The 25,639-nt window shown below is 36.8% G+C and overlaps 1 protein-coding gene across 1 annotated transcript; it reads left to right on the top strand.

Moving 5' to 3' along the window:
- CLGN (calmegin) lies at positions 1-25,303 on the top strand. The gene is made up of 15 exons (XM_035900000.1): positions 1-173; positions 1,079-1,149; positions 4,172-4,230; positions 7,300-7,441; positions 8,249-8,330; positions 11,389-11,581; positions 13,449-13,638; positions 14,252-14,365; positions 14,981-15,137; positions 16,370-16,585; positions 18,259-18,378; positions 18,560-18,713; positions 20,568-20,645; positions 23,279-23,388; positions 25,119-25,303. The coding sequence occupies exons 1-15, from the start codon at positions 12-14 to the stop codon at positions 25,197-25,199; spliced, it is 1,929 nt and encodes a 642-aa protein (XP_035755893.1). The 5' UTR covers positions 1-11; the 3' UTR covers positions 25,200-25,303.
- Positions 25,304-25,639: the final 336 nt, after the last annotated feature.

Raw genomic sequence — 25,639 nt, 5'->3', positions numbered from 1 at the left:
AGATAACCAGGATGCGCTTCCTGTGGGAGTGGCTGTGCTTGGGTGTCCTGATAATTAGCTCGGTGACTGCAAAAATGGAAAATGAAGAAACTCTGGATGCAGATGTTAAAGTGGAGGATTTTGACAAGCAGTCTCAAGAAGCTGATGTTGACAGAGATAAATCTTCCTTAGAGGTAAGATTACAGAAGTCTTTAGTTAAAACTTGTTTAATTATAAGATACATAGTTATAACTACTAGAGAAATTGGTGGACAAATGCATTGAAAAAAGAGCAAATTAACACACAGTTGACAACTAAGCGGGTGTCCAACCCACCAGTCTTGAGTTTTTCAGTTGCTGTATGTGACATGGAGGACAAGCTTAATGAATGATTCTGCTATGCCAAAGTGTAAAATCAGGTCTCCTGCGTGTGGTGGATAGTCACGAAGAAGGTTTTGCTAGTCTGTGCTGCAGTCTGGATACAGAACCTTTTGTTCTAAGTCCTAACGTGCCGCTTCTAGAGACGAAAGCAGAAAGCATCTCTTACTGAGATTTTGACATTAGTTAAGTTTCTTGATTTCATCAGTCACAGCTGCCTTTTTTTGACCCTGTCTTTATTCCCAGAAAATCTTGCTGCATTTGTTATGCTGCACTTCATAACAGATGTGGGCAATATCCCTAAATTATGTTCTCAACTTTTTCTTTTTACCGTGTAGCCCAACTGTAATGTACCAAGTAGACAGGAAAACAGCAGAATGGAAAACATGTATGGAAAGAAGTAGGGAGGAAGCAGGGAATTGGTGCAAGTTCAGTGAATTTTCTGGGTTTTTGTTAAACATAAGATGTGTAGCAGTTCTTCAGTTAAGAGCTTTGAACACAGGAAGCAATTTTTAAAATTCACAGGTGTGAAATTGTTCGCTGTTAGGGGGATGTGCCAAAACTGTAGAAATGAGAAGGGCATGGTGGGGCAGGGAAAGGTGCTTTATGCTGCTAGATGTTTCTAATGAACAAAATCTGGTGGACTACTTCTGGAGGCGTGACAGTGTATTCCAAATGAAAAATTACCTGTGTTAGAGCATGTATCTGTTCATATCTTTTAGGTTGTGTATCAGACTCCAAAGCCAACTGGGGAAGTGTATTTTACAGAAACCTTTGATGGAGTATTGGCTGGGTAAGTTTATGCCTTAGAATTACAAACTTTTACTTTCAGCAGTTTAACTTACAGCGGCAGGACTTATTTTGTATTTATTTGTCTGCTAGTATCTTTATAAAAATTAATTTTTACAGGGGTTAGAATTGGGAAGGCTGGTAATGCTTGCTCCAAATACATCATAATGTTAAGCCGGACAGTTAACATTTCAGGTATGTTGCTATTTTTTGTGTTTTAAGGAAGCTTTTAATAAACTCTGGGTTTATGGGCATTAAGAAAAATGACTTTAACTAGCCGCAAGGTGAAGCACATAGCCATCACACTGCAGTAGCAAACTCTTCCTTTTCACATGCACTTAGGTATGTGTAAGAAGGCAGCACCTTCAGCATTATAGATAAAACGTCTATTGGAGAAGACTTTTTTTTTTAGCAGATTTTTTTTATTAATTTATTGTATTGCTTCCCATACTCAAAAATAATTAGATATGAGACTACTGAAGTGTTCCTAGGTAGTTTGACCTTACTGCATTGAAATTTTAGAAAAAAGTTCAGGTTTATCTCAACAATTCTTAAGCCAGAAATTTTTGTCATGTCTGTATCTTACAAGTTTTCTTCCAACAGTATGGCAATGTAAGATGTAACTGCTATTGGGTGACTCGTGTTGCTCAATGAAAAGCTGTGTATTGTGAGCTATAGTCAGTTGCCACCAATGCACTGTCAATAAGTGAATATAATATATTACGTTCTATTTCTGGAATAGACTCTACTACTTTTAGTTGGAAAACAACTTGGCTTTCAGTCCTCTTTCTAGCTCAGATGTAGAGGGTGTAGAATATCGAGGAAAAACAAATGAATACAGTGTAAATGTAGTCTGTACGATCACTGACTTTTCTTTTTTGAATCAAGCCAGGTTAGTATACTGTCACTGGCTCAAATTCAGTAAAAGCATGGATCCAGGTAGAATCTGTGAATGCAGTAGAAATCTCTTTAGTAAGAGCTGATGTCATGAGTTGCTAGAGTACTTTCTTGCTACGAGAAAAGCTTTTAAAATTTGAAAGTAAGCCTCTAGTTTTTAATGACAAAACAGGTCTTGTTATTGGTATAGTTTTTTTTCCTGTACACTTTGACGCTGTTGAACAAAAGGGCTATCTCTTGATTTGTGAAGAATCATAAAAAAGGTGTTTTCCTATGTTACTGAAACTGATGGAACAAAAGCTAACTCTCCTGTGAAGAGCCAGACAGAGAGGTGAAAGGAGATGCAGTATAATACGTTTGTTATGTTAGAACTTAAAGCTGCCTATTTTTTACTTCCTGTGAGAAAGCTGAGATGCAGCTACTGTAGGAGGGAGGTTATACCATCATAAGAGATGTATGTCTGTTGAGGATGCACTGCTTAAACTGTAAACAAAATAACATGGTAGTAGGGACCAGTAAATCTTGCAAAATTGAATCTTACTCCCTTTTTCCGATTGTTTCTAAATTGTTCTCTTCTGTAGAATTACAGGGAACTTCAGACCATTGAACACTATCCATATTGTGTTCTTTCACATTTTCTTATTTTTGTTACATATTTAGATCAACTGTAGAAGGATAATAAGTTAACAAACTCCGTATTCAGTCTTAATGATATGTCACTTCTAAACGTTAGGTGCAATACAAAAGCAGTACCAATAATGACAAGGAAAATGATTAAGCAGAAGAGGTGATAATGGTTGTTTAACAAACAAATAACTGAAAATTTTGATTAACAAATGCAAAAACTTAACTGGGATACTTGATATTGTTCATCCCAGTCTCTAGCTTCATGAGATTTGTTCAAAGATTAGTTTGTCTTCCTGCTAAATCTAATATTCAAAGCTTTAGCTACAAGGCTTGGGATTTTCTGTTCTAGCTATACATAATTTACATAAGAATAACAAGTGGGGAACTAAGATGTATGAGAAAGTAAGCAGCATATTGCCTTTCTTCCCTAAAATTGGGGAACAGTACATATAAATTGACTAGGTAAATCACCAGAAGAGAGTAGCTTTTTTGAGAATGGGACTTGAAAATCTTCTGCATGACTTGTAGAGATATTTTATTTCCTCATTGGTCTTTCTCCTGGTAGACCAATAATCTAGTTTGTCATTTATGCTGTGAAGCTTTTTCAGCATCTCTGTTAACAGTGAACAAATCTGACTGAAAGTCAAGCAAAAAATATATTCATCTCTGAAATAGTCCATGCAGAGGATAGTTCAGAATGAATGAAAAAAGTTCTTTACAGAATTAATCATGAGAATGTGGTATTGTAGTCGATATAATGAAGAGTTGAGCAACACTGTTGGCTTAAGATACTCCTGTGCATGGCTCAGGATAGAACCACTGTGTGACCAGATGAAGCTGGACTGCCCTTTTTTCCTTTTTTTTTTTCTTTTTGTGCAGTGTATGTGCATATCTTTTTAGTAGCCTGAATTTGATGAGTTTGCCGTGTTCATGATATCAAGGAAAACAGGAGTGAGTTTGTCCTGTTGGGATCCCCTATGTGCAGTACACCTGGAACCTGTTCAGTGCATAATTGCATTTGTAATTTGGACACTTTACCTCTTCCTTTTGTCCTCTGCTGTGCATGTGTACTGTTACTGTCAAACAGTGTTAAGGTTTCTTCGGGTGATTATTTTCCTTGCCTTACTATATTGAAGGTTTTGCACTTGTACCTTGCTATTTTCCATGTATTTTTGACATTATGTGCTTATGTAATTTTCGTGCATTCTGCCAAACTCAGCTGGTCTATAAAATTGAATTTTATTCAGCAGAACTAAATTACGTTAGAGTTATAGTTGTATATTCATTTACATTCTTAGGCAGTATTTTGAAACGCTATATTAGACTAATCTATTTCAATTTTTCTTTTCATGTTCTTTGAACTACACAAAGTTCCATGATTCTGACTGTCAAAATCATTATCACAGGTTCACAGCCTAGAAGCGCAAGCTGGTTTTCCTGTGCTTGTTAAATAATACAGCTTTGCATAGATATTTCAATGACTAGTACACTTTTTGTTTTAGGTGGGTGTTGTCTAAAACCAAGAAAGAAGACACAGATGATAACATTGCTAAATATGATGGTAAGTGGTTTTAATGTTTACTTCCACTATATAGTTTCTGTTGTTCTTGTTGCTATTTGAGAAATAACTACCCTTCACGCTGAACTTATCTTTGAAAACCTAGATGACATAAGTCAAAATTATTAGTTTGTATAATGACTGTTATCCTGAAACTGAGATGTGAAATGTTGCTCATGGGGTTACTTGGCGTGAAGATAATTTTTTTTGTCATCCCAACAATCTATTGCAATGAATGAGATCAGAATACCTTCTGGCATCTGAATATTCAATATTGATTGCTTATGAATAGTGCTGCTTGAAAACTACCTTCTCTGAAATAGTGTCAGAGAGATTTACCACTTTAATTTCAGTTGTTATACACGTTTCTGAAGCAGCATCTTCCGTGTTGCTGTGTCTGTCCTACTGATTCATAGGTTGATCTCCAACTGTAGTCTCTGAAACGAAAAAGTTAAGCTGAATGATGTTTTTCTTTAAAATACTTTTTCAGATTTTCTTTGCTTGAATGTAGGATTCTCCAGTGGTTCTTGTACAGTTTATGATTACAGTAGTCTAAAAAAAAATGAGAAGTAATAATGAAAAAGTTGGTTTGATGGTTTTTGTCATGGGGGTTTGCACTTGACTTAGAAGTTCTTAGGTTAGAATTGCCTGCTTGAATGTAATTTTAAACCGTTTGACAGATGTGTGATCTGTGGCAATAATTTTGCAACCTGAATTTATTTCATTCAAGAGAAAGTGGGGAGAGCAGAAAATGTTTCTGCTGCAAAAGAGAAGTATTTGCTATGCTACTGCTCTTATTTCAAATGAAAGTAATTAATATTAATAGGAAGTGGTAAACAAACGTAACTTAAAGGATTTTGGTGTGCAAAACAGTACAGAACAGATGTTTTTAGATTTAGCAGATACCAGAAATAACTGGTAAAAATAAAGAAGTTGCAGAGGAGGTATCCATACAGCTGAGATGCTTCTAAGAACCAATGTCTCTCTGATTACTTGGTTTCATGTTAGATAGAAATTGTGTCTAAGGTCAAAACAGTCCTATTTGCTTAAAGTCACCCAGATGATTTGGCATTACCGAAGTCTGTGGTGAAAAGACTTTTTTGGACTGTTTCCCAAGTCTTGTTGTTTTGCTTGGCAATATTGTTTGGTCTTAGTTTCCAGGAAGGAACACTACTGAAGAGGAGAGAATTTTCCTCCCTCCTGTTTAGCAGACTAGAAGAAACTAGAGATTTGTTGTTGACATACGTATCTGCCCTTCCTTAATGACCTTTCACAAATCACATTTCAGGTGAATAAAAGTAAATGGCTTTTTCATTCGGATTTCACAGTTTATGAATCTTCTCTAAAACAAATGCTGAAGAACTAATTCAGGTTTCTTCCTTTTGTTCATGTTGACACAGGCTTTTTTTTAAGATCACAGTGAATTGTAGAAGTAGTCTGTCTTTTGTGCTATGTTCATTCCTGGAAAAAAAATAAAATCAGTGAATCTTGTGCTTCTAATATCTGAGAAAATATAACTGCCCTTCCAGAAATCTTGTTTTTTGGAGATATTCCCCACATGTGTAATTAACTGTATTTTTCCCAAACTTGGAGAATTTGCAATTATATAATCTTTTGTTTTTAAAGCTGTAGGCTTGTTTGTTTGTCTTCAAGATCAAATCTGATAATTCTTGGAAAGACTTGGGGGCAGGGGGAAGCTTCACATCTCCCACGTGATTAGATTTGACCTGAAAGATTCTAATTCCGTATAAGCAGGAGAGGAAGAACCATGCAGGTATCTAGCTTACACAGTCCCTTGTGACTAATGCTTTTTATGTGACGATGGTAGGAATAAATGTAAAATCTGGAGAAATATTTTATGTTCCTCTAGGCGTTGTGGGGTACCACAGTCTAAAGATACAGATCTACATTACTGAAGTTTTCTTGTAGATTTCTGTAAATTTGAGAAGAGCAAGGAATAACATATACTTTACACATGTACCATCTTTAAAATATTGAAAGCTAGTATTATCTTAATTGGCTAGAATAAAACGTTTTTAGTGAAATGGGAGAGTGGGCTTTTCTGTGTAGAGCTATGCATACCTGAAGCATAGGCATCTCTTTAATTACCTGCCAATTTCTTAAGGCTGAAATAGACTTTTACAATGGAACTCATTGAATGTGAAGCAGAGCTTTGAAACAGTCTCTATATTAGCAATGCAAGCATTAGGCTTGACATATCTAAAGTGCATTCATTCTCTCATAAAATTTTGCAATTAAACAGAAATCCAGTGGATCTTCACTCATGCTACAGGTTTGTGCAATAAGGTTAATTAAATTCGGTGACGTAAAAACATTTTCTGTTAAATGTATATGCTTTTCTATGCTGTTTCATTGGTTTATGGCAGATTATGGTAAGGATGTTGTTCTTTCCTACTTTGGAGTCCATGACTGGCTTTTTTTTCAGTTGGAAAATTCTGGTTTACCCATAAAACTGAGATTTTGATAATTTTCTTCCTTTTGGCTATAGCAGTTATGAAACCGGGATTTTTACTGCTGTAGAAACAGCTACTTGGGGAAATTAATAAGAAAAAGCTTGTCACTTCTTGTTACAACTACTTGCAATCTTCTTCCCTAAGCTTTCTTTCCTCTTTGCTGCCTGAGCCAGAACATTAGGTTAGATGGATCTTTGGCACGATGCAGTTTTTATTTTATCATCTAACTGTGGAGCTGGAATTCTAGTGGTTTCCAATTCTTGAAAAGTACTGGTTAAAACATTCTGTCACTGATTTGATAGAAAGATGTTAGCCGCAAATTTGTGTACCATGAATTTTTTTTTTGTATTTGAGTGCTGTAGAGCAGTTAGTTTGGGGAAGCGTAGGCTGGACTTGAGTAATGTTTTGTATCTGCAGTAGAATTACCAATAATGAATTGGATGATTATTGTTTAACTACTTTGACAACAGATATCAAGATTTCTTCCCTGCTTTGGCAATTAGTCTTTATTTGCCGTTAACTCTTTGCTTTCAACAAGGCTATGATTTCTTTACTCCAGCCTACTTTTTTTCAGAGATTCTCTGTGTGTGTCTTTCAGGAAGATGGGAAGTAGAAGAGCTGAAAGAAAACACAGTGCCTGGAGACAGAGGATTAGTGTTAAAATCAGTGGCAAAGCATCATGCAATATCAGCTATGCTAACAAAGGCATTTATTTTTGATAATAAACCTTTGATTGTTCAGTAAGTAATCCCTCAGATTTTTTTACTTAAATATTTATTATTCTTAAATTTTTTAAGACAAAGTAATGTCAATCCCTGTAGAAAAATACTGACTTCCATATAGCATTGACCTACCATATCCAGACCTGTCAGAACTGTAAGTATGAATGATTTAATAATCAAGTAAGATTGTAGTACAAATGTTAAGAAGTCATACTTAAACTCTTAAAATATTTTTGGACAGAAATCTAATACTTTACAAGATTGCTGAAAAAGCTAATTAATTTTCAGTCTTACCTAAAAGACCTAAATTGTATGTAGTTTGAGTACCATGTTATACACTTACGGAATGCTTCTGTGTAGCTCTGTAAAAGCAACTTGAATCTTGAATGCATTATAGCAATATTAGTGGTGATGAGCACTGTGGCAATATCACTACTTTTTTCTAATGTTCAGACTTGCTTTGTTGTACTTAGCCAGAGGAGTTAGCTGGATATGTCTAAGTTCAGCGTGTCATGTGGGCGGTTTCAAAGACGGCACGAGCTCTTGCCTGTTTCTGCTTCACTTAGATGTTTGCATGTTGGTTGGTACCACCTTGAAACTTTTGCTGGTGATACCAACTGTAGCAACAGCTACTGTGGCGTTTTTTGACTGACATCGCTGATGTATTAGCTTGAGTGGCAGTTAAAACCTTTTGGCCGTGTAGAAGTGTTTTGACAGTAGTGACTAATACACAGTCTTAATGTATTCATAATTAGAACTGCAGATTAGAAGTTAATTTGTATTTGTCTGGTACTTGGAATTTTTTTTAACTTTATCTTTGCCCAGATATGAAGTGAATTTTCAAGAAGGCATTGACTGTGGTGGTGCATATATTAAACTTCTCTCCAGTAGTGATGACTTGAATCTGGTATGTCCTCTTACTTAATGTTTGCTATCAGTTGTTCATTTGAGGAATGCATAGTTGTTCTTGTGAAATGCCAATATGAAATCAATTCCTAATGCATCCTGAATTCTTAAAAGCTTCCCAAGTGTTTAAGCACAAGATTGGGCAAGATAATAATACATATACTTTATTATATATACACAAAAACTTTGGAGTTGTGCATTTTTTACAGGTGGAATATTTGATAACGTTATTCTTGTTATAATTTCTATTTATTTTAGTGAAACTTACAGTTAGTCTAAAAACTTAAAGCTGTTAAGATATATATTCACACAAGAAATCTCAAAATGTGAGTTTCGGAAGGAAGTGATATCTTATATCCAGAACAAAGGACTTCTGCATCTGTTTAGTCTGACTTTCTGCAATAGTAGAAGCCATAGAATCTCAACTTGTAACTTGTGAAACGATTTTTTTACTGCATGGCACACAACATGGCGTCTTAGAAAGGGCCACAACATGGATTTAGAAACTGAAAGTGGTGGAGAATCTCTCTCCCCCAGGAAAAGGTTTGAATAATCAGGTGTGAAAAAATCAGTAAGTGCCGTAGTATGTTGGACCATTTTGTAGATTGCTTCTCAATATAGATTTGAACTAGCTTGCCCTTTCCAAACTTGTCTGCAAAACTCTATTACTATGCCAACGCAGTCAGGTATTTCTTGCTTAAAATGCTGCCTGTTCTAGCCAAGTCTCAGTTCTGGCACACATGATCTGGTTGTTCCTGCTTTTAGTATTTCTGCCACTACACTGGAGTGTAGATATAAGCTGTGTAGCTTGTGATGAAGGATATTTTAGCAACTTTTTTTTGGTTTTTTTTTTACATTCAGAACTGGCAGTGAATTGTGGCCTAGGAGCTTGTGCAATGCAAATGTTGTGTTGACAGAGTAGGGATGGCTGATGTATACAACAGTTGCTGCAGGTGCTTTGATGGGAGCTGGTGCTTTTGGCACATAGCAGCAGTTACAAAACAGGACTTGTAATGACCAGTGTGGATCCAAAATGTTACATCATGAGCTAGGAGGAACTTATGTTGACGCAGCAGTAAAAGCATGAAGTGATAAGGGTACTTCCAGTCCTGAAGCAGGTTGCTGTAGCCACTTAAAAGCTGACTATACCCTAACTGCTACTGATTTGTGGCTAACTGGTATTGCTGAGCCAACACTCAGTAGTATAGTGACAGCAGTTTGCGAGGCAGTCCCAGTTACAACCTATACAGACTATAGAAGTTGTTGGGTTTGAGATGCATCAGGCTATATACCATTTGCTCACCAAGGTTTGGTAAGCTAGAAAGGCAAGCTCATGGAAAAAACAATAGGGAATAGTCTGGAAAAATCTTGTAACAGGAGCGTGGGCAGAATTCATCGTTTCCTCTCTGGGTAAGATTTTTCATCTGTGCTTTTACCCCTGAGACGTCTGTGCCTACTGCTGCTGCCTTGACCCATGAGGCCATAACCTTGACTTTCAAGTACTGAGGAGAAAAGCAGTGAAGTGTGATGCCCTGTGTATGTGCAAAATGAAGAGGAGCTTGCTCAGGACAGGCTCAAGACATTGCTTAACCTGACCTGCAAACCAGCAGTCAGGAAGAGCCACTTAACAGTGGGACTCTTCATGAGATATGAGGGATAATATGTACCTCTGCAAGAGTCTGGGAGATGGCGACATGCATAAGAACTTGCTTGTAAGCATTTGTAAGATGTATTAATTAAAAGCTTTAGTGCAACTTCCTAGTGCTCTTTCTTTTTCCTAAAATTAATATGCCCATGTGTATTTTATGCTCAAGTATCTTGAGTACTAATAAGTATTAAAAATACAGATTGCAGGAAAGCGCGTAGAGGCGTGACGTCTTTCATAATGGAAAGATGTGTAAATGATAGTAAAACTGAAAAGTTTTACATTTTAAAAGAAGGTGTCAGACCAAGATATTCAGCTCAATTACAGATGAAACTGTAATTCTCCAGTATCTGTCGTCTTACGAGAAGGTAAACCAGAAGACTGCAAATGCAAAATTTGCCTGTTTATGGCCTGGCTCACAATTCATCCTGTACTGTTTTTGGAGTTTCACTGGCTGTGTGATGAGGTAACTTAAAAGAATCAATGTTCTCTTTTTCTTGTGGGTTTTTTTTTTTTTAACTTTAAAATTGGACATGTCTCAATGCTGTATATACGCTTGTTGCTATTAGCATAGTCGGTTAATTATTGTTAATTCTTAGCAGTGACATTTTCCGAAGACTGTTGAATGTTGTAAAAGGGACTGACCTTAAAATACATGCACTTCTGTATTGCATAAAGTAAAAATGTTTTGCTTTGCATTCAAAAAATGTAAAAATACAGACTCATTTCAAAAAATACATTTTTATCAGAACATATCTTTCAAAAAGAAAACTTCCAGGAATCAAGTGGTCTTCTTCCTTCAAGCAATTGCTTAAGAATGTAAGGCAGCATGTTACTGCATACTCTAAATACAAAAATCATATAAACAGCTGAAGAATACAGACATATCTAAACAGCTTACTGCAACATACTCTGAAGGAGAATAACTGTATCTGATATTTTCGGGGATGTTTATTGTTATTTAAATATGTAGAGCAAGATGACTGATAACAAATACTGGTTAATAATATCCTGGGTTTTATCTTTATTGAAAAATAAAATTGATTTGAAGAACAGTTACTAGTTCCCTTCCATTTTCTAGTGTAATGTTTGTAGAATGTTACAGATACTTGGGTGTTTTGATTTGTGACAGGTGCTTCCACTTAACATAAGGGTAAGGTCTAAATAAATATATTAATCTTCCCTTGAAGAGGCTTAAGCGATCTCTACGGTTAGTTTGTTCCCAGAGAACAGAGAGCACCCAGCAACTCAAAAGGACTGTTCAATTCCTTTCATGATTTATCCTACTGGTTTTCAGTTGCCTTTTAGAAAAAGGTAGCGATGCTGTATGCCACAGCATCAAGGAAAAGTAGTACCCAAAACGGCTTCATAAAATGTACAGTATAACACATGCTCAGCTTTCTTGCTTCTACAGGAATACTTTTTTGACAAAACACCTTATACTGTTATGTTTGGACCAGATAAATGTGGAGAAGATTACAAACTACACTTTATCTTCAGACATAAGAATCCTAAAACTGGAGAGTATGATGAAAAACATGCAAAACGTCCTGATGTAGACCTAAAAAAATTCTATTTGGACAAGAAGACGCATCTATATACTCTAGGTATTGTTTAATTCTTACAACTTTAAATTGGAAAGGAGAGATTAAAAATGTGTTTCTGTCCACTGAAGCTTTAAGTCTATTGAATCTGCTTTTTGTTTGTAATGGCCTGTGAATTATGAGGGGTGGTTGCTTAACGATTTGGGCTTAAGTGATTTAATGACTGGGCTTAAGTGCAGGACATAAAAGTGGCTTTGAAATGCTGCTGTTTAATATTCAATTACAGGAAAAGACCTATCAGCCCGGGCCAGCCTTTAGCATGAAGAATTAAAACTTTCAGTACTTACTATGATAAAAATATTTTTAGGAAAGACATTAAAACCCCCACAACCAGCCAATATTGTAGGAAGGCATCAGAGTTCACAGGAATTCGGTTAAATCCGCAGCATGCGGCATGCAACTCTCTTCCACGTGTTAAGAGTTCACACTAACACCTGCATCTGCAGCAGTGTGTGTGAACAGATAATGTTACCTCATTCTCTGAAGATGAATGAATATGGGCTGGTTCTAATTCGTGTGACATCTCTTTCTGTACCAATGAATGGTATAACAGATGAAAGTTTCTTTTCTTAGGTTGTTTTCCCCCCTTTTTCTAATTTCTGAGGAAGAATAAATAATCAGAGAAGAATGGGCTAATCTGTGGCATACTGCAAATTCAGCAAAATTGACTGCACTTCTGAACGTCATTGAATAATAGTGGCAGGCATATTCAACTGCCGTGCCATGGGCAAGCTTACTGTTCTTTAAAATAAATTACCATAGTGTGTCATAGCAAACTTTCACTTTTAGATATAAGGGTAACAAAACACTATTCATATGGTAAAGGAATGCATGTGTTCCTGTATTTGGGCTGTTCATTAGAAATTCTGATTAAAGATACTTAAATGGGGATTGCATTTATTCTGTTGTAATTCTTCAAATAGACTCCCTAGAGCTGTGTGATTCTAATGCATTATGTGGCTGATAACATAAGTTTAACAATCGATTCTTTGTGTTATATCTGAAGTGATATGGGGGTTTAATTTTTGCATTTGTGGATATTTTAATACTGTTGAAAACGGAAAGAGCTTCATTAGAGATTATCAAGCTGTCATTGTAAGACAGTCAGTCTGGTTTTCATCACCCCTTTTCATAAAACTGTCATAAAAGTGAAATACTATTTACTTTGAATTAACAGTCTTTGTTGTGTTGAATGAACATTTGAATATACTTGTTAAGCACTTACAAATGTGCTCACTGGTTATTAGAAATGGATCTGGATGCAACGTCTGTTACAGAGTCTGACGCTGTTCAGTTCTGTGACCCCGGCTTCTCAGTTACTCAGCTTGCTAAAATACTTAAACAGTTGAAGAGAATTTTCTGTGTTTGCAGCCTGGCATTTGAGGGAAATGGCTGTCAAGTTTGAATCAGAGAAAACATTGCTTTGATGATCTTTAGCTGTGTTACTGAGGCAGTTCTTGTATTTCCATGCTTTCAGGCTTTAAATTGTAATTTGGTAGCAGAGGTGCCTTTTGGGGCAGAGGTTTGTCTTTCATTGTGTTTTAAAATAAATAAATAAAGCAGAATTCAGGCCAAGTGGTAGGTTTTTGAAAAATCTCTTAGAATGTGCTTGGATGTGTTTCAGTAATTGAATCAGCTAGAGGTTTTGTTTGGGGGGGCCTGACACTGGTCATACATCCCCACAGTAGCAACTTTATAATGTTTTGTGTCCAGATCCAGTACCTGGGTGGGGAGTCGTGTCTCCTGCTCTGCTAGCGAGGATCCTGTTTGCTCTTAGCTGTCTTAAGCCTGTGCTCATTATATAGGTTTTGGTTAAAGATATTTGTAGAATGCTTCCCTTATTTCTTTAATACAAATCTCTCCAATTTAGTGCTAAAGCCAGATGATACGTTTGAAATGCTAATCGACCAATCAGTTGTCAGTAAAGGAAGTCTTCTTGAGGATATGGTTCCTCCAATAAACCCTCCCAAAGAAATAGATGATCCTAGTGATAAGAAGCCTGATGACTGGGATGAGAGACCAAAAATACCTGATCCAAATGCTGTCAAACCAGATGACTGGTAAGGAGAACATTTTTATCCATACATGCAGGTTATTAATTTGAAAGACTTGACTGGTTTTATTTTGGTTTTTTGCTAATGACAATTGGGATGTGTTTCACTACTAAAAGCACTAAGGTTTGAAAACATAACTGAGGTCAGTACAAGGATCTGGTCGTTTTCTAAGGAAAGAAATAATTGTGCTTTTTGCTGATTTGTACCCTCCATGGTTGCAATTAATAACTACGATGACTATACCTGAAAGGTTAGGAAAAGGTTGGGGTTTTTTACCATATAGTCTTAACTTATATTCAATGGTTTCTAATTCCTTCTGCTGTTTATACAGCAACTCAGGAAGAAGGAAAGGAAGAAGGGGGAAAAAATTAATGGAAACACCTGACTGACACCTGCCAGCTGATGGCAGCAATATGTGGGCTGCGTAGTACTTTGCAGCAATGTAAATATAATTCAGATAGTTATAAACAGATAATTGGATGTCTAATTCTCATGATCAGTGTGTCTAATTCTGTTTTGCCTTTGAAAATCATCCCTCTCATGCCAGTTACAGTCCTCTGAACAGAACATTTGTTCGATGTCAGGCTGCTGTATTTCTAACGTAAGTCTGTAATTGAAGGGATGAAGATGAGCCTTCCAAAATAGAAGATCCCGATGCTGTTAAGCCTGAGGGATGGCTTGATGATGAACCACAGTATGTTCCAGACCCTAATGCAAAAAAACCAAAGGACTGGTAAGAACTTGATCAAGAAGTGGAGGTTGTTAATGTGTCTTGTAGATAAGCCTGCCTATTCTCTGTTGCAAGTTAGGAGTTGTGGATCAGAAGTCAATCCAAATCTCATTGTCTTTTGAGGTAGTAAGTTGGAATGTGTAAGGTCTGGCCAAATATTTGGTGTTTGGAAGAGCTACTTTTAGAAATGCATAAACAGATCGATTGCCTTTTGTTTTCTGAAGATAAACAAAAACAATATGAAGGACCCCTTTGAAAGCACTTGCTACAGTGTTAAATCATGAAACAGTTTAAGGTTGATAGCTTGAATTCATTATACAACAGTCTCAAAGGGTTCTCTAAGCATCTTAGGAGAAGTGTTTCAAGCTGTCTGTAAATGCAGGATTATAACTTCATTCAGTCATGCTGTGGTAGTTATGAACATGTGACCTTTTTTAAAAAAAAAAAAAAAGTATAGCACTCCTCAAAAAAAAACAACTGTTTATACTGTTGGGTAAAGTTCTGTGAGCTGGTCAAAATTCTGAGGTTGCTATAGCAAAATGTTGGGTATAGACCCTAACTTCAGACTGACTGCTAGTGTTCAGAGCAGTCTGATCTGTAATTTTTTTTTTTCTGTAGGGATGAAGAAATGGATGGGGAATGGGAAGCCCCTCAGATCCCTAATCCAAAGTGTGAGACTGCGCCTGGTTGTGGACACTGGGTGCGTCCCATGAAGAGTAACCCAAACTATAAAGGAAAATGGAAAGCACCTATGATAGATAATCCTAACTATCAGGTAATAGCAATATGGTAGGTCTTTGTTAAAAGGTACAAAGTTCAATGGAGCAGGCAAGTCAAAGTAGTGTATTCATCTAGGCTTTTTTACAGTATATTCATGTTTTAGAATGAGTCTGAATATCCTCACTAAACATTTTGAGGTTTTTTGTATTTAATTTGCTTTTTTTTTCATTTAAGTGTACTAGAAAATAGAAATGCTTCCTCTGTTAAAACAGTTTCTCTGTTAAAAGTTGCTTTTGCAACAATTTGCACTGGTACAGTTTACTTAATATGCACTGTAGAATTGTATTCTGAATCGTGTTGTCATTTAATGAAATACTTCTCATTTTTTATTGGGGTTTTACGTGTGGGCCTTTTAAATGAACATTTTTTAATTTTTTTTTTAATTAAAAATGAAGCCTTTCAGTAAGCAGGTTGACTTACTAGTTCAATTTTAGGGGAAGCATCAATTTTGGATAACTAAATTCCCCTCTTCCCTTCCAGATATAGGAGGTAATCAGACATACAATTTGTATTAATTATGTCTGGGGAGTACTTGAATTTCATTTTTTTGAGCTTAAAATCCTATGCACATTTGTAAACAAAATTTGGCTCTAATTTGCACAGGTATCATAAGGCTGAATTTTCTCATTACAGTAGCTGTCAGTTTATACATATGTATGTATGTATATACTGGAAGGGACTGTGGATCATGGGATGTAGTTCCCCTGCAGTCTTAGGCCACCAGCCAATAGATGCTTACCTCAGAAGATTCCATCACTGGCCACAAAATACTGACCAGTGCCTTTCCAAAAATGTATGTGCTATATTGATGAACAAAAGCCAAAGCTATATATTACATAAGGAGAGACTAGAGGAAGAAGTAATATTAATGCCTTATTTTCCTGCTGTATTAGGAAATTTGTTTCCTAGACTTGCTGTAGGAAGTTTACAAAGACTGTGCTGGAATCACCAGTGCCAGGAGGAACAGAGATGCTTTGTACAGTCAGTTATTACTATAACCCTGTATGGACAACAAAAACTAGTTTCAAGAGGTCTGCCCTAAGCCAGAAAATTGACACCCATCTGCCAAAATCCTATAGGTTATTTCCTGTTCTGTTTTTATGTAGGTTAAACTCTGCTGCTTGTCTTTTTAAATAATGCATTTTAAATAGTCAGGAAGTTCTAAACATTTTAAAACTTGTTTTTAGTGAGGTATAGGTAATGTGATTACTTTTTTTTCCTTAAAAGGGAATCTGGAGCCCTCGGAAAATACCAAACCCAGACTATTTTGAAGATCTTCACCCATTCAAGATGACCACTGTCAGTGCTATTGGTTTAGAACTCTGGTCTATGACATCTGATATCTACTTTGATAACTTCATTATATGTTCAGAAAAAGAAGTAGCAGATCGTTGGGCAGCAGATGGCTGGGGCTTGAAGAAATTAGTAGCAAGTGCTAATGAGGTATAAACTTTACTGTGTTCTTGATAGCCAAAAGTAGTGAGGAAGATGTGCTGTTGGAAGAATTTTCTGTCAGTTAATGCTGCAATTAATAATCTGACTGAGTAACTACAATAGTTTTTTTTTCTTGTAGTTTGGCTTTTTACCTTTCCCAGATCAATATCCTCTTGAAATCAAAAGGGTACAACTTTTTACTTAAACACCTAGTGAGAAATTGGCTTCATTACAGTTCATGGGTCTTCTGCTGTTTGTGGTGATGCTAGAAATTCAGTGCCTGTCAGCAAATGGAAACTGAGTTACTTACACTCAAAGACCTCTTTTTTTTTTTTTTTTTTTTTTTTCCTTTTCGCTTGTGGCTGACTCCATTATATATGTTCTTTAGATGATCCCCACCCATGAAGAACGGATAAATAGCCATGTATTTTTTTCTGTTTAATAATTTTAGGCCTTTGGCTGCTTCGATGTATATTATGCAGCTCTGAAAATAGTGCATGTATGTTTATGGAGTTGCATCTGTTCTTCTGTTTCTGTTTCCATGTGTGCATTTTGTTTGTATACTGCAGTTGGCCAGCTGCCACGTTTTTTTTCTAGATCCTATGCTGTAGGACAAACTTGTCCTGACATACGGGATCGTGAGCCCCTCTAGTGGCTGCCTTTACTGGCTACAGTTTCTTTTGAAGAGTCCTATATTTTCTTTGATTCAGTGGCAAGAGCAGGCCCGTACTTGTGGGAAAGAAATGATGGGTTGGTGGCAAAGGTGGCCAATTCCTGACAGCTGCTGTTTGTCACATTCTGTCCAATGCAATTAGGAAAGCCACCTCCTCCCACAAGCTTGCCCTTTTCTGAAATGTGTGAGTTTGTCTGGACCTGCATCTATACCTGTATACACTTGAGTCCCCTCACTCCACTGTGCCCCTCAAACTTCCTACCTTAGTTGCTGACATACCCTTTCCAGAGGTCTTACTGGACCAAGCACTTGCCTACCTACTGTGTAAGTCAGAACTGGGCTGGGAGGACAATTTACTCCCTGAAAAATTGGCTGTCAAAGGAGGGAGTGTGGTAGTAAGACAGATGGAGCAAGACATTGCTCTTCAGGGGGCTGGCTGCTGCTCTGAGGTTCTCGATGCTTTGGGAGCTTTCAGCTGAGTTAGCACAGCGTGGGGAAAAAATCATAGAATGTTTTGGGTTGGAAGGGACCCCTAGAGGTCATCTAGCCCAACCCCCCTGCAGGGAGCAGGGACACAGCTAACCAGATCAGGTTGCTCAGAGCCCTGTCTAACCTGGCATTGAATGTTCCCAGGGATGGGGCCTCCGCTACCTCTCTGGGCAACCTGTTCCAGTGTTCACCAAAATAGAGTAGCTGGGAAGGGTGTAAAGTGCAAGATTGCCAAGACTCCCAATGTTGCTTTACAAAATGGAGTAGTGGCCAGTCTAGTATGTTTGGAATACCAGGTTTGTTCCTTCTTACTTAGCACCTGTTATTTATTTGCAATCTGTCAAGTTGTTACTTTACTAGTATTGAAATCCAATATTGTTTTAGTCATTAAAAAACAAAGGCAAAGAAGGGTGCTCTGGGAAACAGAAAGCTTAAAATATATACAGTGCTCTTTATAAACTTATTGAAGTGTTGAGAGGGATGTAAATGCAACTTTTTTTTTTAATTGTTTTTAATATAGCCCGGTATGTTTAGTCAACTGGTGACTGCTGCAGAAGACCACCCATGGCTCTGGATTCTTTACGTCTTGACGTTAGCTCTCCCTGTTGGTCTAGGTGTGTTGTTCTGCTGGCCAGCAAAGGTTAGAGAAATTTACTATATTTTCATTTGGTTTTATTTTTAATACTTTATTTGAAAACTCTTAGCATCTGTGTAACAATATGCACTTTTAATGTGCCATTGATATTACTTGGCTTACAGTGGCTGTTGTGTTCAGTTCTTAATTTGAGTTTAAATGTAAATTGATTTTTAATTTGTTGTAGAAAACAGATGAAGATATTGACTTCAAAAAACCTGATATATCTAAGCAAATTACAAAGGGAGAACTAAAACAAGAGAGAGAGGAGTTAGAAGATGATGAAATAGAATTAGAAGAAGAAAAAGAAAATGAAGATACTGCTGAAGATGGTAAGATGAGCGAGCCAGCTTGCAATTTGATTAAATATAAAGACATGAGTAGGGCTAGTTCATGGATAGCATTGCCAATAATTACAATCAGTTATCTTAGAATATGCAAAACCTGCCATGCTCTGAGTCGTCTTTTCCTCTTTGACACAGCCTCCAGTGAGTGGCATTCCATGGCTAATAGCTCTGATAAATACAAGCAGAAGATAAGGCTCTCCTCAGTATTTTTTCACTTTCAAGAAATTAATGTGCTTCTGACAGTCTTTTTATGTTTGTAGACAGTGATGCATATTTTCTCCCTTCTAAATGTTTCATATATTGAACACATTTGAATGGTTCAGTGTGTACCTGAAGTGGTTAAAGTCACATTGTTGTCTTTAAAATGTGTCTGGAATAGCTTTAACTTAAGTCTTTCTGCTTACTCCTCTATGGGACAGTTGTACCTCAAACTATTCTGTTGGTCACTGGTAACTCTTGTTAAAGCCTAGAAAATAGAGTAGACTTGAAATACTGAAGTCTGCTGCTTCCTTTTGTGTTGCTTTCTAGCAATGCATTGCACACCTGCGGAGGTCTGCCCTGCTGTCCCAGGGAGCAATCTATGATTCAGTAGGTTGAGCTATACTTTAGCATCGAAGGATAAAATCCTCTTGTGTTACTGTATCAAAGATTACCAGTACTATGTAACTATGGCTTTGACATTCTGTTAGCATTTCACTTAGTCTGTAGTAATGAATAAAAAGCAAATCACTGAACTTACAGTGCATTATCTTGACTTCTGTGAGAAAATCCTTAGCCACAGAACTCTGCAAGATTCTGCCTCTTACTTCACTCTTCCTCAGTAGGAACAAAGAAGGTGACAAGTGATTGGCATGGAAAGTTAGAAATCTAGCAGTCATTCATGGGTGGGTTTGTTTCGGTTTTTTTAACTTTTTCTCTGTTCTGGCATCACTTTGTATTACTGACTGAAACTTTGTGGGTTTTGTCTGTCTCTGCATTATGTTCCACGAGCATTGATGGCTTCTGCCTGTATGACTTAAGTTTACTCAGCATCAGATGTTCCCATGCTAGTATTTACAGAATTGAGTATGTTGTTGGCATAATGCTTGCCACACCAAACTTAGTCTATCTGCCTTACCATTCGAGAGCCTTACCTAGGCATTTAATTATTTTAGTTACGGTACATATATTTTTTTTACATTAGCATAAATTGTAGGTACAGCATTTCAGCATTGTATCTTCCTACATTTTCCTTTTGATCTTACTTTACTTGCTCTTTGCTCCTGAATTACAGAATCTGTTTTCTTTTACCCAGTCTTGATGCAGATCATAGATAGATTTTGTAGCTAATACACTATCTTTGCAAGGCTGAGATACGTGAATTCTGATATTATTCTGTAAAGTCAGTCGGTTAATTTAGTTAATTACAACACATTACTTAAATAATATGTTAAAGTGTGTGTGCGAGTGTTAGAAATAAGGTTCAGGCAATCGCAGAGGAACACTGATTAGCTCCCACAACTTTTTTTTTAAAGAATTCCACTTGGAACATGATGTTTCAAAAGTAGGTCCGTTTTGGACCTTTACTTTCAGTTACTAAACTGAATAGAGTAAAACTAACTTTTGTATGACTATTCCAAGGTTTTCAAGTAAATTCTAGGCTTCAGAGGGAAGGATTGCACTTTGCTGTCATATGACTTCCCAGTTTTTCTTTCTTTAAGAAGAATTGCTTAGCTTCCCTTAGCTTCCTGCCACCTTTTACATTTGCAGGTTGAAATCTTCCCTTTTTTCCTATCACTTTTTTGCCTCTTCATATCTGAAAGCATTGGAGAATTTGTCTTCTCCTTCTGCTGATTCTTTTTGATACAGAGAGAAGAGAAATGGAGGAGACAAAAGGAGAGCTTATAAAGGATACAAAGAAGATGGGAAGGGAGGCTTCTCCTTCAGGTACTGGGAAAGGGAAGTAATTTGGGCCAGGACTTGAAAATGGTTGCTCCTTTCTGGTTTTTTTCCCTCTCCTTCCTTGTTGATGGGAGAACTTCAAGCTGGTGGATGCCAGCTTTTGTCAGATACAGATGTGAGTTTACTCTGGCACTTCTCAGTATGGTATCTGTAGTCATAAATATCTTCTACTAGGCTCTTTGGATCCCAACAATTTTTAAAATTCCTTTATAGTCATTATCTGCTGCTATGTTTCCTGGAGTTGAAGGTAGTGGGGTTTGAGCTGTGGAATACTGAATGCCTTGACATCCACATTTTATCCTGGCACCATTTAAAAAAAAAAAAAAAAAAAAAAAAAGCGTGGCACAGTAGCAAATTTCAGAAACACTTGTAGCTGTCTTTGGCTCCAGTGAGGATGAGTTGCTGGCAGAGTGCTCCTTGAAGGGCATTGTCGTGGGATTTACTGTTTTATTTTGTTCTATGTTAATTTTTGTGGCATTGCTAAAGGATGATGTGTTCCTGACTTGTCCACTTACCTGCTTTGTCTCCTTGCTTTCCTTGCCCTATAGAAAAGTTTTCCAGGAACTAAAAGAATGTTACCAAGAAATGGAATTTCAGGGGCACAGCCTGAACCTTATTTGGGGAGTTTTTCATTATTTATATGAAATACTGTTTAATATTAGACTAAATTATCATTAATAATTTTAAATAGTGTAGTTGTTCAGTTCTGGCTTTTACTACTTCTGATGTCTGAAGTGGGTTTTTTGTTGGCTTTTTTGGTTTTTTTTCCCCCTCTTTTGAAATTAGTACTTACGGGAAGTGCTGGATTTGCATCATTTAAATTTTCTAATCTCTTTATTAGAATATGAGCAAAGGCTTTGTGAATTTTTGCCAAGCTCTTCTGTTAAGGGCTTATTTTTAGAACAGAAATCTTTGTTTACATCTATCTAAAACGATCATCTCCATTTTTTTGGTCATATTTCTCCTTTTGATAACAGTAGTAGAGATGTTATTGTATTTACAGATGGGAAAACTAATTTGTTACAGCTTTGCTAATTGTTATGAACTGTTTGGCTCAATTTATAGCTACACTGTAGGCAAAGTTTTCTGGTACTCCTACGGAAGTCTCAAATATTCTAATAAATTAGGGTTTTCTAGATTCTTGTGAGCAAGAATCAGGAGAGTCACATCTTAGGTGTGACTACCATCTGAATTTATATGGTTACTTTTATTTCACTTTTACTGAGCTGAAACAGTAAGAGTTGGGGGGTGGGTGTTGGCTTTTTGTTTGTTTTTTGTTTTTTTGTTTTTAACACTGAAGTAGTGCTTGTGAGATGTAGGCATGACCTGACAAGAATAGAACTGAGCACTGCTTCATTACTGCTTTTAGCTGAGCCCCGCTGGCAGACTGTTAAGTTGTAAAATGCCATCTTGTATGCTTTCTCTCAGATTTAGATATGATTTCATATTTGTTCTTGATAAAAAGTATTGCAAAGGGTACTCAATTTCTAGAAATTCTCACTTCAAGAATCAGTTTGAAGTAAAGGAAGAGACTTGCCAAACCCCAGTAACTTTTCTTTGAATCATGCTGTGGTTGCTGAAGTTTAGTTCTTATAATGATCTTAGATACCTAAAATGCAGGCATGGGAGTGCCAGCTTGTAAGTACTGTAGCCCAAAGTGGAAATCAAAACAGTTGGGTGCCTGGCCTCCTTCACAAAATACGCAGAATATAAAGAGTTGGTTACCCTACAGGGGCAACCTGCATGCTGATCAGAAAGCAACCTAGAATTCGCAATATTTGATGCATGTGCTGCTCTTCAGTGCAGTGACATGGCCTCAGTAAGAAAGTAGAAACTGCGTCTGCATTGCTTAGCCTGTAGTTTGTCCAGGGAATTCTGAAGAGTAAAAAGGTGGTATTTATTTTTTTGTCTTCCCATTCCCTGTCAGTTCAAATGTCTGACACCAGGTCTCATAGAAAGCTTACTGCTTTTTGTCAATAGTTTTATCCTAGTAGTGCAAGCTGGACACACTTTGAGTGAGCCGAGGGGAGTACAGTGCTTTTCTGACTAGTTTCTGCATTGCAGTAATGCATAAGAAGGGGTAAGCACAGAGCTACTTACCCCTTAACCAAAGCAGTATTCCAGAAGAATTCTGTGCTGAAAAGGGGTGTTTCCTTAGGATGTAGGTGTCCTGTGTGGTGGATGACTGGTAACAGCAATATTGTACTTTGCTATCGAAGTCAGAATTTAGTCAGATTTGGGATGTCTGAGTTGTCCTATTTTGGACTCTGGTCTCAAAACTGTCTAATACAATACTTGGATTTAAGGACTTCCCTAAGAAAATGAACCTGAGGTCATCATTTTAGTTGGTCACTTACAAGTCTGAAGAGATTATGTGCTATTGTGAAAAGAGGCTAGGCTGAAGCTGTTAAAATTGGTTATTAAATCCAACAGTGATCAGTTTCTACTAATTCATGAGAATTCTACTCTCAGGATCACAGGGATTGTTTTTTGGGTTATTGTAAACAAGCACTTCATTCTGAGACTGAAATTGGCTTCTCTTCTTTACTAGTGTGTCTGGATAATAGTGCATTTTTAATATAGTTCTGTTTACTAAGTAGGATTAATTTCTTCTGCAGAAGATGAGGGTGAAGGTGGTGAAGATATTGATGATGAAGAAGAGAATGAAGTTGCAGATGGAAGTCAAGAAGAAGGTGATAAGTCAAATAAATCTGGTTCAGAAGATGAGGTAAACTTGCGATTTTTTTCCCGTATTTTCTCCTTGCCCCCCCTGTCCAACATCGCACTTCTAACAGCCCAGTTACCTACAACAAGAGTTTTTCTTCTGTTGAGCCATAAAACAAATCATGAGGTGGGGATGTGTTTTTATTTGAGTTTGATACCTCAAATGATCTGTACAGATTTGTGAAACACGTCTCTTCCTGTGTAATTTTGGCTAGGAGGTGATGTTTATTGTAAAATACAGGTGTAGGATAGAAGTGATCATGCAATTGTCTAAACATGAAACTTTTTTACAGGAGTATAGCTTTTAAGAGGTTATTAAATTAATTACAAGTCTTGAAAATTTGGATGCTGCGGTAGATGTCAGGCTCTTTTTATTGTGCTACTTAATTGATGGAACATGCTTGTAACTGCCTTTCAGTGAGACCTAGAAGAACTTTAAGCTTTCTGTTACCTTTCTTTTTTTAATTCCAAAATAAGGTTTTAAGCAAAATGACCATACTAGTTTTCAACTCAGCACCTGCAGTTTCATTTTTCTCATGCAGATTAATCCAGTCACCAGATAATATATAAATTTTTTTTCAGAAGATAACATTGTAGAATGGAATTTGTGCGTGCTTTTTCTTGCTCGTCAACTACTCATTATCCTTTCATTTAGAAACTCTGGTACGTCTGAAACTCTTTAGATCCACCCACAGTATTTCTGTTGGTCATCTTGTGCTTGTCACTCCCTAAATGAGTCCCTTCCCAGATTAGAGTTGTTGTTTAATGTTAACTCCTTTTCATATAAAACTCCTCTAGGAGACTGTACCTTGCGTGAGGTTGCATTGGTTTAGCGTTGAAATTCTTCATTAATTACACCTTATTCAGGACTTTCTCTTGTAAGAAGTGGGGTTTGGTTTTTTTCCTTGTACATTTACCTAGGAATACAGTATCTGGTGAACCCCATTAAGATGCATGTGACTCCTTGTGAAAGTAACAAGACGACCTGAATGTGTGTGTGCCACTACACAGTATCAAAATGAGGTTATGGCTTGCTCTCCTCTGGGTATTTTCAGGGTGTACAAGTTTCTGTCATGAGTTAGGTAGTGACCTACTTGGCAGATGTCATGCACACCATGTCCTCACTCAGGTTGTGCCACATTGTGTGAGCTGTTCCTTCTGAATGAGGTGCTTGCCGCTGGGTGATGCGGGAAAGTGAGGAAGCAATGCATTGTCTGAGAACGGAGTTCATGGTGGAAGGCTTTTCATGCGCCTCTGTAAGATAATTGCTTTTAAACTGAGAAGAACGCATCTGATTTAAGAACAGTTTGTTCTAGTTGTAGCTCTCCAAAGATGGCAGTTGGAATGTTTTAAATGCTTCTTGCTTAAGAAGTGGAAATTAAAATTGGCATAAGATGCACTTTAAGGAAGTTGCTAAATTCATTAAAAAGTCACTGCTTTAAACCGGTGAGTGAATGGGCAAAACCAAATTTCTGACATCAGCTTAGATGTACTATTCCCTTCCCTCTGAATATAGAAAGGAAAATTCTTCTACCCACTTTATTTATTGTTAGATTACTACTGTGGAAAAAAAATATCACTTAAGTGTTGCATTTAGTGATAATATGACTGGGGGGGTTGGGAGGAGAAATAAAGTAACATGCCAGTTTCTAATAAAATTAAAATTGGTTTAAAATTTTAATGCTGATATTTTTTTTTTTTTTTTTTTTTTTTTTTTTTTTTTTTTCTTTTCAGATGAAAGAAGCTGATGAAAGCACAGGTTCCAGAGATGGTTCACTGAAATCAGTGCGCAAAAGAAGAGTACGAAAGGACTGAGTTACTTCCAGCTAGTATTTGTAGGTCTAGATAATAGTAACTTTTGGTATGCCACTTCAGTGGGCCTGACAGCATGCAAGCTCCTGAGATTTGAAGGAAAAAGGGGGACTCATTGCTACTTAACCTCCTATTTTAATTCTGTAACCTCTTTTAACCTTCCCAAACTTCCTTGATTCCCTTTTTTAAGGAGAAATACCATTTGTGAGGAGTTAGCTGATGTTTCAGATTCAGAATAAAAGTGAAATTACATATTGGCCAACTGATTTTAAGGTGAAGATTCTTAAGATTGGAAGATTCCTAGAAATTAGTATTAGTTGGAGATAAACTTACTCTAAATATTTTTAAAAAACATGAATAAACTAGAACATTGTTGCAGCTCTAGCACAAAATTAGCTGTTTACACTTTTCAGCTAAAAGAGTATGATAGTATAGATGTAGCA

This window comes from Egretta garzetta, unplaced genomic scaffold (genome assembly GCF_000687185.1).
Source record: "Egretta garzetta isolate BGI_Z169 unplaced genomic scaffold, ASM68718v1 scaffold448, whole genome shotgun sequence".
Lineage (NCBI taxonomy): Eukaryota > Metazoa > Chordata > Aves > Pelecaniformes > Ardeidae > Egretta > Egretta garzetta.
The sequence above is the reverse complement of the archived record's forward strand: the minus strand, read 5'-3'. Positions and strand labels throughout refer to the sequence as shown.

What these genes read in the sequence shown, in the direction of transcription:
- CLGN (XM_035900000.1), top strand. Translation starts at nt 12, where the DNA reads ATGCGCTTCCTGTGGGAGTGGCTGTGCTTGGGTGTCCTGATAATTAGC. An exon ending in GTAGTGATGACTTGAATCTG is followed by an intron (nt 8,331 to 11,388) that starts GTATGTCCTCTT and finishes TTGCTTCTACAG; the next exon opens with GAATACTTTTTTGACAAAAC. An exon ending in GCTGTCAAACCAGATGACTG is followed by an intron (nt 13,639 to 14,251) that starts GTAAGGAGAACA and finishes CTGTAATTGAAG; the next exon opens with GGATGAAGATGAGCCTTCCA.